The 15,659-nt window shown below is 43.2% G+C and overlaps 1 protein-coding gene across 3 annotated transcripts in view; it reads right to left on the reverse strand.

Annotated features, from left to right (window-relative positions):
* SMARCAL1 (SNF2 related chromatin remodeling annealing helicase 1) overlaps positions 1-14,114 on the reverse strand; it is a 79,701-nt gene extending 65,587 nt beyond the window's left edge. The window contains exons 1-5 of one of the 3 annotated variants that reach the window (XM_074298738.1): positions 13,839-14,114; positions 8,494-9,380; positions 7,945-7,995; positions 5,244-5,486; positions 3,741-3,791 (exon numbers count right to left, since the gene is read on the reverse strand). In XM_074298738.1, coding sequence (XP_074154839.1) covers positions 3,741-3,791; positions 5,244-5,486; positions 7,945-7,995; positions 8,494-9,343 — 1,195 coding nt within the window. In that variant the 5' untranslated portion in view covers positions 9,344-9,380; positions 13,839-14,114. Of the gene's footprint in view, positions 1-3,740; positions 3,792-5,243; positions 5,487-7,944; positions 7,996-8,493; positions 9,381-13,119; positions 13,272-13,838 lie in introns of those variants that run through there. The other 2 variants (XM_074298737.1, XM_074298739.1) reach the window with 2 other exon arrangements.
* Positions 14,115-15,659: the final 1,545 nt, after the last annotated feature.

Genomic DNA, 15,659 nt, shown 5'->3' on the forward strand with positions numbered 1-15,659 from the left:
GCAGTATTCACATACCAAATTCACTGTGATGTGAAATTGGGCAAGGCTGAAGGCATTAATGTAAGAGTACATCCATCTTGATGCAGAAATGAACTTTACACCTTCGAATTAAATCTAAGTATGCTGGTTTCTATATACTTCAAAAGACTAGGCACTCGGTGTGCCTTCGGAAACAATTTTCATTTTAATCCTGGTGATCCTCAGACTCAAATAGCAGGTGAAAAATCAAGGTAGGATTGATGATCTATCTGGCTAGAATAGAAGGATGGTGCTTCATAAGCATAATATTTTGGCACCCAGATCTCCTTTACCATCCTCTCCATAACAAAGGCTCCCAACTACTTTAGTGTACCATTGAGGAAAATTGTCTCTTCCTGGCTTGTTGACTTATCTCCACTGTCTTTTCTCTGGGAAAACAATGATAGTGAGCTTTCAGACAAATGGGAACTATTTGATGGTCTTTTTTGTGAAAGAGGTTTTTGGCTGATCCTTGAGCCAAATGTTTCCAAACAGTATCTGACAAAGGGAAATCAATACCTGAAAGGGATGGCCCTGCTCCATAGTAGAGCAAAACCCACAATCCAATCCTGATTTCAAGTCCCTTAAAAGTCGTAGAAAAGGAACGTTTCCTCTAAAAGCAATCTGTCACAGAGTTCACTGATATCATCCTCATCAGTAAGAGCAAAGGACAGCAAACTATGGCCTGGGGGGCACCAGCTACAGTCTACTGCATATTTCTGAATGGCCAGCAAGCTAAGAATATTTTTTCTTACATTGTTTAATACAATAAAACTTTTTTTTTTTTTTAATCATAAAAGCCATACAAAAAAACCAGCTTTGGGCCATCTTCTTTTGCCAGTCTGATCTAGAGGAAGGACATTAGAGGCCTTCTTGGGGAAGTGTTACCAAAATAAATAAAGATTAATCTATAATTTAACCTAATGTTAACCTATGGTTTTCTAATCAATGTGCAGCCTGCAGAGATCCATTTCTTTTTGAATTTGATACTATTGATTTAATTGAGCCTTCTCTTTTAATAGATGAGGAAACTGAAAACTATAGAAGTGAAATAATTTCCCCAAAGTCATGGAGATCGTAAAATGGCAGCACTGGAATTTGAATCCAGAACTATTTTCAACATACTACCATGTTCTAATGAATCTTTGCATGTAAAGGACTAATAGAAGTTAGTTTACCCTGGGAGTCCTTGAACACAATGATTTCCTAAAGCATTAATCTTATTTTATAGAAAAGGTGAGTGAGATCCAGAGGTAGAAGTTTAACGACTCAAGGATGCCAAGCATGTCAGAAGCCAGCGAGGATGGCTCGGCACTTTCTCTCCTCACCATCAAGGCCAATTTTCAACCTTCTCTGGATTACACCTTCTTTTACCAAGTGCCAGGTAAGACCCCAACTTCTAGTAGAGGGAGGGGGTTCTACCCCCAGCTCTATTCTAACTTGCTGAAGGGCTTTGAACAAGCTGCTTCCCTTCTTGGAACCCCAGGAAGAATTGATCATTTTTATCCTAGGACATAGCCGAGCTCATCTATTAAAACCGCTTCCACTTTAAAGATAGCAAAAAAGCTTGACAGAAGAACTCAATGGCTGGCTATATCCCATCAAAGAGAAGCCATTCATCTGACATTTAAATCTGTCCTTGGTCCAGGATTCCCCAGAAGTCCCAAGTGACTGTGGTCAGAGGACAGTAATAATTCTACAGCCACCTTTTGGTTTCAGTCTGCCTATGGACAATAAATATTTTATAATACAACTTGATCTTGCTATTTACAGGGGTCCTTCCTATGAAGAGGCCAAATGTATTTCATTGACACTTTATTGACATTCCTATGAGGTTAGGTAGAGACAAGGGACCTTTCCATTTAAATAGAGGAAAAGGGAGGTCCGGAGGACTCCCCCATTGATTACTTAGCCGCTTAGGTAATCCAAGAACAGTGGCTGCAAGAAAAGACAGGTTTGTACTATGGCCTAAGCAAACTAAGTAAAACAAGGGGTTCACATCCCAAGCTCCAGATCTCTTGTCTGAGTTATGTCCACGGACAAACTCGGGGCTAACACATGAGTCCTCCCACTGGCCTGGGGAAGTGACAGGATTCATTCCAAGCATAATCAATGCTGTCAGTAGAACAAACCACAGTAGAATCTTAATTATTTGGGACTTGGAGATAAAGATAAAAATGATTAAAATGACTATTGAAAACAATTATGAGATGACACATTGAGACTCTTGTAGGGTTACAAGACACTTTTACATCTATCACCTCTACTGTCCCTTGTAATGGCAGATGAGGAAGGCAGCTGGTACAAGGATTAATAATCCCATTTTACAGATTTAAAAATGAGGGTCAGAGGGGGTCAAGAACTTGTTCAAGGTCGCACAGCTAAACAAAGGGCAGAGATGAGACTAGAACCAGTTTTCTGATTCTGAATCCAGGACTAGTCCCACCTTTCTTCTTCTTGGTGAGAAGAAATAACAAGCTTTGGAACTAGATTCCCAAGGAAAGGATAAGGTTTAGCCAACTTTCCCTCTTACAGGTGAAATTAGCATTCATTCCTGTAGCCAGATGGGACAAAATATAAAAATAATGATCAACTGTCAATTACTTGTTCTCCTTAAAGTTAGTGACCTTTGCAGGAAAGCACCACTATTGTACCTTCCCTTGCCTGGTTGAGTCCATTTCTGTCTACCAAGATGGTCAGGGACCCTGGGTGCAGATTGTCCATCTGATGCAGGGCTCAGCATAATGTGCACAATCCTGGAACCTAAAATCTGAAAGCGCCTCCAATTGCGTGCTTGAGAAAGCCTCTCACAAAAAGAGAAACCATAATCTTCCTTAGTCAGCTGATAATAGGATATAAGAGAATCTGTAGATTTAGAACTAGAAGAGACTTTGGAGAAAGTCTAAACCCTTCATTTTGCAAATGAAGAAGTGGAGACCCAAGAAAAACAAAAAAACTTGCTCAAAGTTTACACACGTAAGAAAAGAGACTAATAGTTATTTGAGTTTCTAAGATTTACATTTTTCCTTAAAAAACAAAAAAACAAAAACAAAAACACCCTGTGAGACAGTACAAATATTTTTATCCTCAGGATGAATCTCAGAGAGAGTGAAAGCCATGTGTCTATGGTCACACAGCTAGCAAGGCCCAGAGCTAGTATTCTAACTCAGGCTCTTGAACTGCAAATGCAACGCTTTTCCTACCACAGCTGTAGGCAACTGGGTCTCACTTAAATCCAGTTCACATGCAAGTTAAGGCATCATCCTCATGATGTCCTTGGTCATCAACAAGGTAGACATCCCCAAGTCCAATCACTGATGCATTTGATGAAAGTGTTGAAAGTTCTTTGGCAGCCAAGTCCGGACTGCCAAAATCTTGCAACTGCTTCCTGATGGTTACAGAGAAAAAAGGGATGTCTCTTTCCTAGTCACAGCTATAAATGAGGCCTAGGATTGAACTGCCAGTTTGGCTACTTCCAACCAATGTGACCCTGACATTTAAGTCTGCTTCCTTATCTATAAGTAATGGGGTGGGACTAGAGGCTCCTGGGATCCCTTCTAGGTTTAAATCTATGAACTTAAGACAAATACTTGGGAGAAAGAAGAGTGCTCCAGTTTCATTTGTGCAGCTCTCTCTGTCCTGCACCAAGGGTGTCAAAGGTGAGATAAATTACACAACAACAAAAAATTAACAATACTAAGTCAGCCACTTGGGCATCTCACCTAGTCTTGTGTGATCTTTCAAATGAAAATTCCAGTTCCTGGTCTTCATATCTACAAAAAAAAAACAAAAACAAAAACAAACCAAAGTCAAAGCCTCTTTAACAAATCCTTCAAAGCTCTCCCCACCAGACCAGGATGCTCCTCCCAACCCTTAGTGGCTGACATCCCAAAGAGAGACACCCAAAGGATCTTGGGCCCCAAAAATCTAAGCTAAAACCGATTGATCTTGCTCACGTACCCAACTAATGGCGAAACAAAGGAAGATGATTGCAAGATCTGTGCCAAGAGAAAAGCACAGCTTCCTTAACACAGACAAACAAAAAAAATGATGAGCTTTGGACTGCTGCAGTAAATGTCAAGAAGGAAAGTGAAGGCACAGATACTTGATGCGATGTGACAAATATTTAATGAATGCCGGCTGCTAGGTGCAAAAGTCCAGAGACAGTCTTTGTAAATATGAAATGCAGGAAGGAGTATTAATTTCAACAGAGATTTACTGAGTTCCAATCACACTCAAGGCAAGATGTGAGTTGCCATGCTGTCTATTTTCAGCAATTTAAAAAAATAGCAATCAATGTAAGCAGCATCATTTCAAACACAAAGACAATGATACGGGAAGATGATTCACATTCGCCTTTCAAAGATAAACAAAAACCAAAACAAAACCCACGACTGAGCTGGAACTGTTGAATTAAAAATGAATGCATCCGGGCTATCAGAAAAGAATTGAAGGCTCTTATTGGAGATGCCCTCAAACCCTCATTTGAGATATTGTATGAAAGCTGATCACGAATCCAGCCAATCTTCCAAATTCTATGGAATTCTCCCCTCATTCACTCAAAGCAATAATAAAGCACTGGGTTAGATGTGCTGCTTGCTTTTGTGGTTTGTCTGTTTGCTGAATCAGGGACTCTAACCCCTCTTTTCTCAAAGAAGGAAGGAAACAAAGGCCTGGGAGAGCTAAGTGATTTTTAAAAGTCAATGGGTCTGAGCTGAGATGTCAGCCTAGAAACCCAGGATTCTGATGTCCTGTTTTTCACCTGCAGGACTAAAAGCTGGCTGTGAAAAATCAAGTACAACTGATATTATTTAACCTATGGAATGAGCTGCAGAAAGAATTAATTATCTTCAAGTCTCTGAAGGATTATAGAAGACTGTAACCAGCTGTTCCCCGGTCCCACTGGGCTCCGATCAGGGGAGGCCGGACTGAATGGAAAGCTGGGGGGATTTAGGTGAGAGCTCGATAATGAGTTGGGAGATGCAGCCCAGGGCCTGAGGGAGGTTCTAGGGCTTATTTGATGGGAGTTCCAAAGCCTGCTCCAAGCTGCCCTACATCCTCCGTCTGGAGGGATCTGAGCAAGGCTTCCAGAAGTAAAAGGAGGAAAGATAGCAGGTTCTAGTAGCCTGATACCATTAGGACATTCAACGAGAGGGAAGGCCAAACTTAACAGAGGGGGCCCACTCTGCTACCTCCATGTCACCGAGTTAAATCTGCAAACTTGCCGTAATTCCTGGAATCCATCCGCTTAAATGTCGCAATCAGATCTTCATCAAAGCCAATGTCTGCCTCGAAGCGAGTCCGGGAGATGAGCACACATCGGCCTTTCATAGTGGCAGGGATCTTGCTGGGGGGTCGGAGCTGCTGTAAAGGCACTTCGCCAGTGAGCCTGGACCCTGCAGAAGCAGTGGTATCAGATCCTTCCAGGGGCTGCAAGGTGATTGTATGAAGGTTCTGGACGGCTTTCACTGCAAGGGAAGAAACAGTGCTGTAGCCAACTCTTGAATAGCAAAAAGAGGCTATATATATATATATATATATATATATATATAAAATATATTTACACATATATGTAATATTTATATTTACATATATAACATATATGTATATTTGTATGTGTATATATGTATGTATTTATACATTTCCATATATATATAATATATGTATATACATTTATATATAGACTAAATAAGTGTGTTTAGAAGAAAAAAGGAGGGGAGGGGAAAATGAAACAGGAAGCAGCTGTCAGATGTGTTTAACTACACGGGCAAAAAAGGGAACTGATCAAAAAGGGCATTTGCCAGTGCCAAGTGCTAAACTGGAGATACAAATAGAAAAAGATAGACTGTCTTGATTTTCAAGAAGTTTACATTCTGTAATGGAATATTATTGTTCTATAAGAAATGACCAGCAGGATGATTTCAGAAAGGCCTGGAGAAACTTACATGAACTGATGCTAAGTGAAGTGAGTAGAACCAAGAGAGAACATTGTACACAGCAACAACAAGATTATACAATGATCAATTCTGATGGACGTGGCTCTTCTCAACAATGAGATGGTTCAGGCCAGTTCCAAAAGATTTATGATGTAGAGCCATCTGCACCCAGAAAGAGAACTATGGGGACTGAATGTGGATCACAACATAGTATTTTCACTTTCTTTGTTGTTATTTTTTTGTTTGCTTGCTTTTTTTCTCTTTTTTTTTTTCTTTTTTTGATCTGATTTTTTTTTTTGCAGCATGATAAATGTGGAAATATGTTTAGAAGAATTGCACATGTTTAATCTATAGCAAATTACTTGCTGGGGGGGGGTAAGGGGAAAGGAGGGAGAAACATTTGGAACATAAGGGTTTATAGAGGTGAATGTTGAAAACTATCTTTGCATATATTTTGAAAATAAAAAGCTATTATTAAAAAAAATTTTATGAAGAAGTTTACATTCTAATTGTGCAGCTTTTGGGTGGATGGAAAGGTCCAGAAACCCTGAGGATATTAGAGGTAGATGAATCTGAGCCTGGCCCTGTACTCAGCAGCCCCACAATGAGACAGTCCTTTCGTTTGGGGGGACTCAGGGATCCTCCTCACCTCCCTATGCACATTATTTAAGTGACTAAGATGAGAGGGGGGGGGGAGGCAGAGCAGATGGTAAGACTTAGGACTGATGGTCAGGCTAGATGGTGCTCCAACTCATCAGAAGGAGTGGAGTTGCTGATTTCAAGATCATTCAAACTCTATGAATTGTGAAGTAGCTCCAGCAAGGGGGTAGTTTAGGGAGGAGGGACCCTGGAGGGGCAGCTCTTCCCACCACTAGACAGAAACAGATGGGTCCTGGGGGGGAAAGTAATGATGTTGCTGCCTGAGCATAGCCTATGCCTGGGAAGAGAAGGAAGGCTCCAGGAGATCTGGACAGAAATGGACTGATCTTGAGACATTCCATTTGGTCACCATTGATCTGGTCCTATCATAGGAATCAAAGAATCCTAGAATTTAGGGAGAAATGAATGGCTTCCCCAAGTTCACCCAGGTAACAAGTGAAAAGCCCAGTATTCAAACCTAGATTTTTGATTCCAAATATAAATAACATATATTTATTTATGACATTACTCCACATATTTGCCTCCCAGTTACCACCCAAACCTTATCTCTATGGGATCCAGATAATCCAACATTGCAGTTTAGTTCTATAGCCAAAATATACTCAGAGTGCTGCCATATTGACATCATAGCATTTTATAATCAGAGGACATGTAATCTAGAGGTGTCAAACTCAGTGTCTCCCCAGTGCACCAGAACCACATTAAAAATGTAACTGGGAAACGTTTAACAAAAATAAATAAAATCATATTATGTCACTGATATTAATTGATGGTTTTCTAAGTCAATAGAACCCCATACTGTCCTTTTACAGATAAAGAAATGTTTCAGAAAGGATAAGTGATTTACCCAGTCACACGGAAGGAAATGTCAGAGCTGAGATCTAAACCCAGCTCCTCTGACTCAAGTCAGAGTGTGCTACCTCGCTCCCTAGGCTGCCTCCATCTAAGCACACTCTCCATTTCCCCAGACTGCCTCTGGAAGAGACTGCATCCCATCACTTTCTGACAAGGAAAGTGGGGTTCAGGGACATTGATAACTGATAAGCCACAAGAACAGGGTTAGAACCTGAAATACATAGTTTTTCATTATAGCCAGACTAATTGTTCCGTCATTATTCTGCACTCAGCTGAGCCCTTGCCCCAGCATCCCGGTTTGACCCAAGGGGCCCTGCATCTCTGCCCACAATGACTCCATATGGGGTCTCCATACAAAGCAGCACCCCCCGCCAAGGACTCTGCCATGGGGAAAGGGAAGGAGAAACAATAAATGATACCAAGCAAACAGGGCAACAACTCTGCAACAACCAAGGAGGGTGACTAGTTTACTTACTCAGAGGCTTGTAGTCTTTCAGGCTGAAATCCCACATTTTAGTGGCAGGATCTGAAATGAAGCAGAAGCCACTTAATAGGACCATGATGAGGATAATTGCTGTCATTACAATCATTTGTACTTACAAATAGCCTTTTAGCCAGAGTTCAAAATGTTTTACCAACGAGCTCTCTTGGTGACTCACACACTATTCCTAAGAAGTGAATTGCAATTATGTAGAGGGACAATTCTTGATTCCATATTTAGGAATAAGAAACAGGACCAGGAAGATGACAAGCTTTGTGTGGCATGGTAGAGATGGGCCTAGAACCCAGACCTTCCAATTCCTGGGGCAAAGTCACCTCCATAAGGCTGTTTTGTAGTTAACAGGTTTGGAAGCTCATTAAGGAAGTTGCCTACAAGGCACATGCCAAGGATGCAAAACTAGGGGGTCAAGAGTGGATTGCAGAGCAGTTACAAAAGCTGACCCTTGAGAGACACAAGGAAAAGCCAAAATGGCAAATAAATGGAAGAAAACCCATCTGTAAAAAAGGTCAGCACGTCATTTACCATACTTTCTGGTGGGCAGACTCTTAAACACAGCAAGGAGCTCTGAATTATATCCAATCTCCACCTGGAAACGGTCTTCTCCCTTCTTTGTGCATTTTCCTTTCTGAGAGTTGAATGCTTTCCGAGGAGAACCCTGAAGAGCTTGTTGAAGTTTTCCATTCTTCTTCTCGGGATAACTCCGTGAGTCCAAAGAGTCGTTAGAGAAAGAACTGGAGTGTGCAATTATTTCCTGACATTCAGGATGAGAGGTGGAGGGGCTCCCAGTGATGCTGAGCAACTGTCTCCCAGGGTCATTCACGTGACCGGAAGCAGCGGCAGCCTCAAAGTCCTGTGAGGGCCCTGGTTCACCCAAAGGTCCACGGACAGAAGTAGGCTTGGACTTGTGAAAGACGCACAAAGGACCCTGAGCTAGTTTACCAGCATTCTGCTTGTTCTTTAGAGAGTTCTGTGCCAGAGGATGAGAGATCTTATGGACAGTCTTTGGACTTGAAACGTGAACCGGACCAGCTGAACTGACCTTCTCTAGCCTCCCTCGCGTTGCTATCCTTGGCTCCAGCGCATTGGGGTGAAAACTTCTGGAAACCTGACATGCCTCAACTTCAGTGCCTGAGACACTGGGATTCTGTGGACTGGAACTAATAGCAAGGCGGCCTGAATGAGAAGTCTCTCCTGGTAAGGCCTTTGGGCCACCCGAATGTCTGTGATTGGACTGGTGGACTGTCCCAGGGTTGGAGGGGCCTGAGGCTGTGTTTTTACTTTGCTGGGCTAATTTCTCAGCTCTTCGAGCAAGAGCTTTCAGTCTATTTTCTTCTATCTTTTTCTTCTGTTCTTCAGTGAGGCCTGGGGACATCTTAATGTGATGTGATGATGTGAAAATGATGAAAAACCTGTTGGAGGGAAAAAGGTTCAAAAATAAGCATTAAACCTTGTCCATCTGCTAGAGAAGGAACGGACATACATTCCTTTTTTATTTCCCACTTAATAGTATTTTTTTCCCAACTACATGTAAAGATAGTTTTCAGCATTTACTTTCATAAGATGTTGATTTCCTTATTTTTTCTCCCTTCCCACTCCCCAGGGTGGCAAGCAATCTGGTATACGTGTAAACATATTACATATTTCTTTTGGAATTCTAATGATGTATGTATATATAACACAGGGTCACAGATCCTAGTGTGTATACATATGCTAGAGTATTTTTCAGTTGTAAGAAACAATTCATTTGGATCCCTACCCTATTCCAATTGGTATTAATCAATGTAATAAGATTCCACAGAAGTAGTAATTAGGCTCTAGAACTTGAGCTGCAGATTGTAAATTCACTTGCTTAATCACTGGAAGTGAACAGAGGCCCTCCACCCTTGTTCTCCTAGTCATGGTGACCGAGCTCAGTGTGGCTGAGATGACTCAATTATACAGAAAATCCTCCAACTCATTTTTGAGCCTCAGGACCACTCTCTAATCCAAAACAAGCTTACGGCCCTCTCATGACCGCTTACTGGGTGGAGATGCTCCTCGCCTTGCCCAGCCTGAGAGCCCTCTGCTGACGTACCACTTCTAGTAGATGCATTGTTTCCTGGCCTGATAGATTGGTGATAGAGCTTGCTTATCACCAATGGGATTCTCTACTTTGTATAATCTCTTCTGAATGTTCTGCTTTACAAAAATAAGATGCTGGAAGAAGAAGGAGAAAGGAAGATCTGGAGTCCCTACAGTGCTGCTGGCTCAGAGCTCTGCCTCTTATTGTGGGCTGGATACTTTAATCCCCACACAATGTCGCTGCATTCTGGTCTTCTCTGTTGCTCTTCCACTGCCTCCTCAGGAGGCTGGAAGCTCCATGAAGACAGGGAAGGAGTCTAACCTAAATATTACACTTCCCCAGGACTCAGCATTAAGCTCTGTGTCTAATGCTGGCTGAACCAAAGGCCACCTCAGTTATTGGGAGGCTCCAATGAGATAATTTATGTAAAATCCTTTGCAAACTCCAAAAGCTCTATGTAAATGTCAGCTAGTGAAATTCTTCCAAAGTCAGTAGTCTGGCTCTCGTTCATCTTTGCAGTTCTCTTCCATATAGATTGCCCTGCTAGCTGTTCTCCACATGGGGCATAACAAGACATTCCGCTTCCTGTTTCCCATCTTTGTGTCTTTGCATTAATGGTCACCTGTGCAATGCACCCCCCTCGTGCTGGGGAAAGCCTTCAAAAATCTACAGGAAGCCTCACCCATGGTGGACCCGGCCCAAAGCAGTAATCAAATCAATTCAACTACAGTACAAAGACTTCAAAGAACCCCCCACTCCCCTTTCCTTCCCCAGTGACTTCCCAGGCCAAAACACCGGCTCCAAGCCACCACTCCCCAGAGAGCCCACCTCCCCAGGAATAGAAGACCCTAGAAGACAAACATGGTCTTTTTGTTTTTGGACTCCGTAACTTATCGCTGCATCTGGCACAAAGTGCTCAAAATATTCTCTCTCATTCACGCACTATTTCAGCTCATTCATGTTGCATCTCTTCAGCAGCAAGTGGGATCTGCTAAAACAGCTACAATTTCCTCGTGGCTTTTCAAAGCCAGCAACTAGCACACAGCAGATGCTTAATAAAGGCTGATGAATTGCATTCACTTAATCCACTAGAAGCACCGAGGAAGTTGGGCCACATAACAGAGAATCACCAGATAAGGAGAAAGAAGGCATTTTAAGCTGAAAAGGATAAGAGATTAGACTGAAGTAGCTGAAGAGACAACACACCCCGGTGTAACATCTGCTGAAAAAGCCTGTTTCCAACCTAGAGGAGCCAAAAATAAATGAGCATCTAGATCAATTACAGACGAAATTAACACATCCTCATTCAATCCTTTCAACATCAGGCAGCGCTAAATAAATCAACTCTCTGTATTGTATGAGCACCGGGCTGGTCAATATCTAAAACTACTTGCACATTGTCCCAGACAAGCAAAGCATGATTGCAGAGGGAACCACCACATCCACAGAGTGCTGCGGAGACCTGGGTACCAGCGTCAATGACCGTGCACCCTCAGAGATACCACAGCAGCCAAGTCCTGAAGGCATTTCAGGAACCAAACCATTGTATTTAGCCTCTCCTCACCTTTAAGGACCTGGTTTCTCCTCTTTCAGGACCTGTGGTCAAAGAAACTACCTTGGCAGGAGAGACCACAATCCTTCTGTCCAAAACACTCCCTATGACCAGAGGCACACATCCACATTAAAAAAGGGAAGTGAAATGGGTTTTATAAGTCCTTACTTGGCATCTCTACCTCTAGGTAGCCAAAGAAGGGTGAGAAAAAGAGGAAGTACACTCTTCATATGCAAAGCAAGCTACTTTTGTTTTATATAGGTTTCCAAAGGACAGCTGGACTCCAGCTACCCTCCCCTGTAATCCCTCACTTCATTATTTAACTTTAATCTCCTCCCACTGCATCCAGGGCCATCTGTAGTGGTCCCAGATGACTCTGGAGGGGAAAGTGAGGCAGGTGGCCTTATACAACCTTCCCTCAGTTAAATCCAATTCATTTGCAAGTCACGGCATCCCTTCCCTGATGTTCCCTTCAAAACAAAGGAAAAACAATTTAAAAAACAGCAACAAAACAACCTCATCCTTCTTAATGTACAATGGGCCTTGCTCTTGAAGTCAAGGGGCATAGATACAAGTCTTCCACTTATGCTCACAAATTTAGGGGAGGGGACTTAATAATCTATCACTTTGGATGAAGCATTTCTTTCTTTCTTTTTTATTAAAGCTTTTTATTTACAAAACATATGCATGGGTAATTTTCCAACAATGACTCATGTAAAACCTTTTATTCCAAATTTTCACCTCCTTCCCTCCACCCACTCTCCAGGGGGCAGGTAAACCAATATATGTTAAATATGTTAAATCCAATATACAGATACATATTTATACAATTAAATAAAGCATCTATCTCTCCATGTGGCAAATTCTTTAAGGACAGGTACATGTCTCAGACAAACTATCTGGGCGAGTCACTTAACCTCTGGGCCTCAGTTCCTTATTTAAATGAGAGGTTGGAATATGTGACTCTAAGATCCTTACAACATTATAATTGTATAAGGTCACATGACTTATCTATTATTAGCATGTTCCCCTATTGATTCCTCTCTGTGAGCCTTAATTTTTCCATCTGTAAAATGGGAAAAGGGTTGGCATAGGGAGAGTATTAGATAGATGGTACAGTGACAAGAGAATCAGACTGGAATAAACGTCCTTAGCTCAAATTCAAGTTTCTACACCTGTGTAACATGGGTGGGTGGGTGTGTGTGTGTGTGTGTGTGTGTGTGTGTGTTGCCAGGGCAAGACAGACCAAATGGCCACGCAGACCCTTTTCAGCTTTAGATCTCTAAACCTAACAACGTGAAAGTCTCTTCTCTCTTCCTCCCTCTGTGGCTGACCCATTGACTCTGTGCAGGGTGACAGCCTCGGCCTCTACCTGCGGGAATGAGGTTTGATGGTGTGAAACCGGGGACTAGGCCCCATTTAGGGAGCGCAGTCCTTCTGTTTCTAAGTGGAAGGAGTCCCAACCCCTCTTCCTACGGACAAGGTACAAGAAGTCGCGAAGGTGGGGGGGAGGGGTCATAGATTAAGAACTCACAGGCGCAAATCCTCTTCCAGGTAAGAGGTAAGGCTTTATTGTAGGCCCGGGCGATTAAATTCCCTAGTAGCGCTTGCAATTAACAAAGGGAGAGGTAGGACCCCTAACGGGAATGGACCCGGGATGAAATTTGCTAACTATGCCGCCAGAAAATCAGCGGACGGTCCTGTTTATACAAGATAAACTCCAAAGTGGAAAGCATAGTTTAACCACCAGGTTATACAAAGTAATTGTAGGCACAAGATAGTTTGTTCCTCCCTGGATTGCTAAAGGGGGCGTGGTCCTCTGCTGGAGTCCCCATTATTCACCCCTCCAAAAAAAAAAAAAAAAGAACCCCAATCTCTGGGGTACAAGGAGAAGCTGCTGAAGCTGCTGGGAGGTCCCGCCTCATCACCAGTTTGGTTCTTGCCCAGTTACACAGCATTCAAGCGCATCCCTAGGATTTGAACTCGGGTCCTGCGCTACGATCCTGCAGCAAACTAGCCCGGAGCCCCGCAGCGGTCTCCCTGGAGGCAGGAGGCGGAGAGCCCCGACTATCCCCAGCTCGTCTTCCCCAGCTCGGATTCCCTCGGGACTTTTCCCGTCCCCCGCCCCGCCCTTCTTTGGATTCAACCTCCCTCCGCTCCCCCCCTCCCCAGCAGTTGGTCTACTCCACTCTCCACTTCCCACTCCCCCCTCTCTTGGGTGGGTCTAGAACGATATTATATCCGGTGTCTGACCCTGCGCCTTGCTCGTTGCCTGAAGTTTTCCGTGACCCCCAATTCCCGAGCCTAGGCCTGGCCTTCAGATATCCGGTACCTGGTGCTCAGCTTCGCTGCTCCATTACCGCAGGTGCCCGATTTCGCTACTTCATTACTGCGGATGCCCAACTTCCCCGGTTTATTTACCCCGACCCTACCCAGAGCCTCAACCCCATCCGACTGCCCGCCTTGCGCAGAGCACTAAAGAACTACACCTCCCAGAAGCCAGCGCGGCACGGAGCGCAGGCTAACTGTGGGAGCGAGACGCCGCGAAAACGGGCAAGGAACTCTGGGATTTGGAGTTCTGGCACGGCTAGGCGGGAGATCGGCGTAGCGTCCCGATCGAGGCCGGAGCCCTGTTGCATCTCGGGAGTTATAGTCCATGACTTCGTAACTGGGGGAAGGCATCTTTGGAGCTCATTATTCTCCATGATTCTTCGCGCGCGGGCCTTGACTTTGTCACCAATAAACCCACCATCCATCTCAGCCAGGTTTAACGAGGAGTGCCTTCTCCAGATCCTACTTGTGCAAAATTAACCCAAGCTCTTGGTCCTCAGTCTCCTCATTTGTAAAGTAAGCGTTTGGACACTGACAAAGTCAGCCCGCTTATAAAAACGCTGGGATTTAGGAATCCGGATCTTAGAACTCAATTCAGATCTGCCTAGTTTTTTCTTTTTTTTCCCCACCACTGGCATGTGACTCATTTTTCCCATCTCTGAAATGGGTACAGTGACATCTCACAGAAAGTGAAGGACGCGGAAAATGAGAATCATATCATACTGACCTTTGTATAGAAAAAATGAAAGAGAACCTTAAACCCTAGCGAGGGTGACTGGTTGACCTTCCTAAGGGCGAGTTCTCTGCCCAAAGCCGACTGGGACATTTGCGGATGGAAAACGTTGACATTAGAGTTTGTTACCTTTAAGTAACAGTTTTGGGAGAGACATTTTCAGGAGGGGATTTTTGAGCAATATCATTAGATATTTTATATCTCAAAATGTGTTTCCTTCCTAATTCAGAAAGTCATTCAAGAATCATTGATTGTCCTCTTTAATGGGAAATAGCACAAATAATATACCCTGAAGTAAATATACCATGGGATGGGGCAGCTAGGTGGCGCAGTGGAGAGAGCACCAGCCCTGAAGTCGGGAGGACCTGAGTTCAAATGTGACATCAGACACTTAAGACTTCCTGGCTGAGTGACCTTGGACAAGTCAGTCAACCCCAATTACCTCAGCCAAAAAAAAAAAAAAAAGTTATATTGGGCTTTGGAATTCAATCTGATCCCTCATTTCTACATTTCCTCAGCAATGCACCTGACCTGGAAATCCCTAATTCTTCTACCGTCAGGAGCGTGGCCTCCAGCTGAACAATGGAAAATACACATAGACATTTGGGCAGAATTTTAGAGAAAAGGAGCCTTTGAGATCATTTAATCCTCATTTTATGGATGAGAAAGTCAAGAAATTAAGCACTAGCCCAAGGTCACACAGTTGAGTGTCACAGTAAGGACTGAACCCCAGACCTAACTCTCAGATTAATGTTGTTTCTTTCAGTTAAGAATTGAGAGTTCCCTGTGAAACTACAAAGTTTTTGATGTATAATTAAAGCTGCATGACTCCATTTTTTCTAATTTGACGCCAAATTCAATTCAACTTGACATTCATTACAATACACCATGCTAGGTGGTATCCCGGGGTGGGGGTGAGAGTGGGATACAAAGATTTTTTTAATTGTCCTGCCTTCAAGGAACTTACATTATGTAATTTACAACATCATCTGGGTTGACTCCTCACTAAG

This window comes from Sminthopsis crassicaudata, chromosome 3, assembly GCF_048593235.1.
Source record: "Sminthopsis crassicaudata isolate SCR6 chromosome 3, ASM4859323v1, whole genome shotgun sequence".
Classification (NCBI taxonomy): Eukaryota; Metazoa; Chordata; class Mammalia; order Dasyuromorphia; family Dasyuridae; genus Sminthopsis; species Sminthopsis crassicaudata.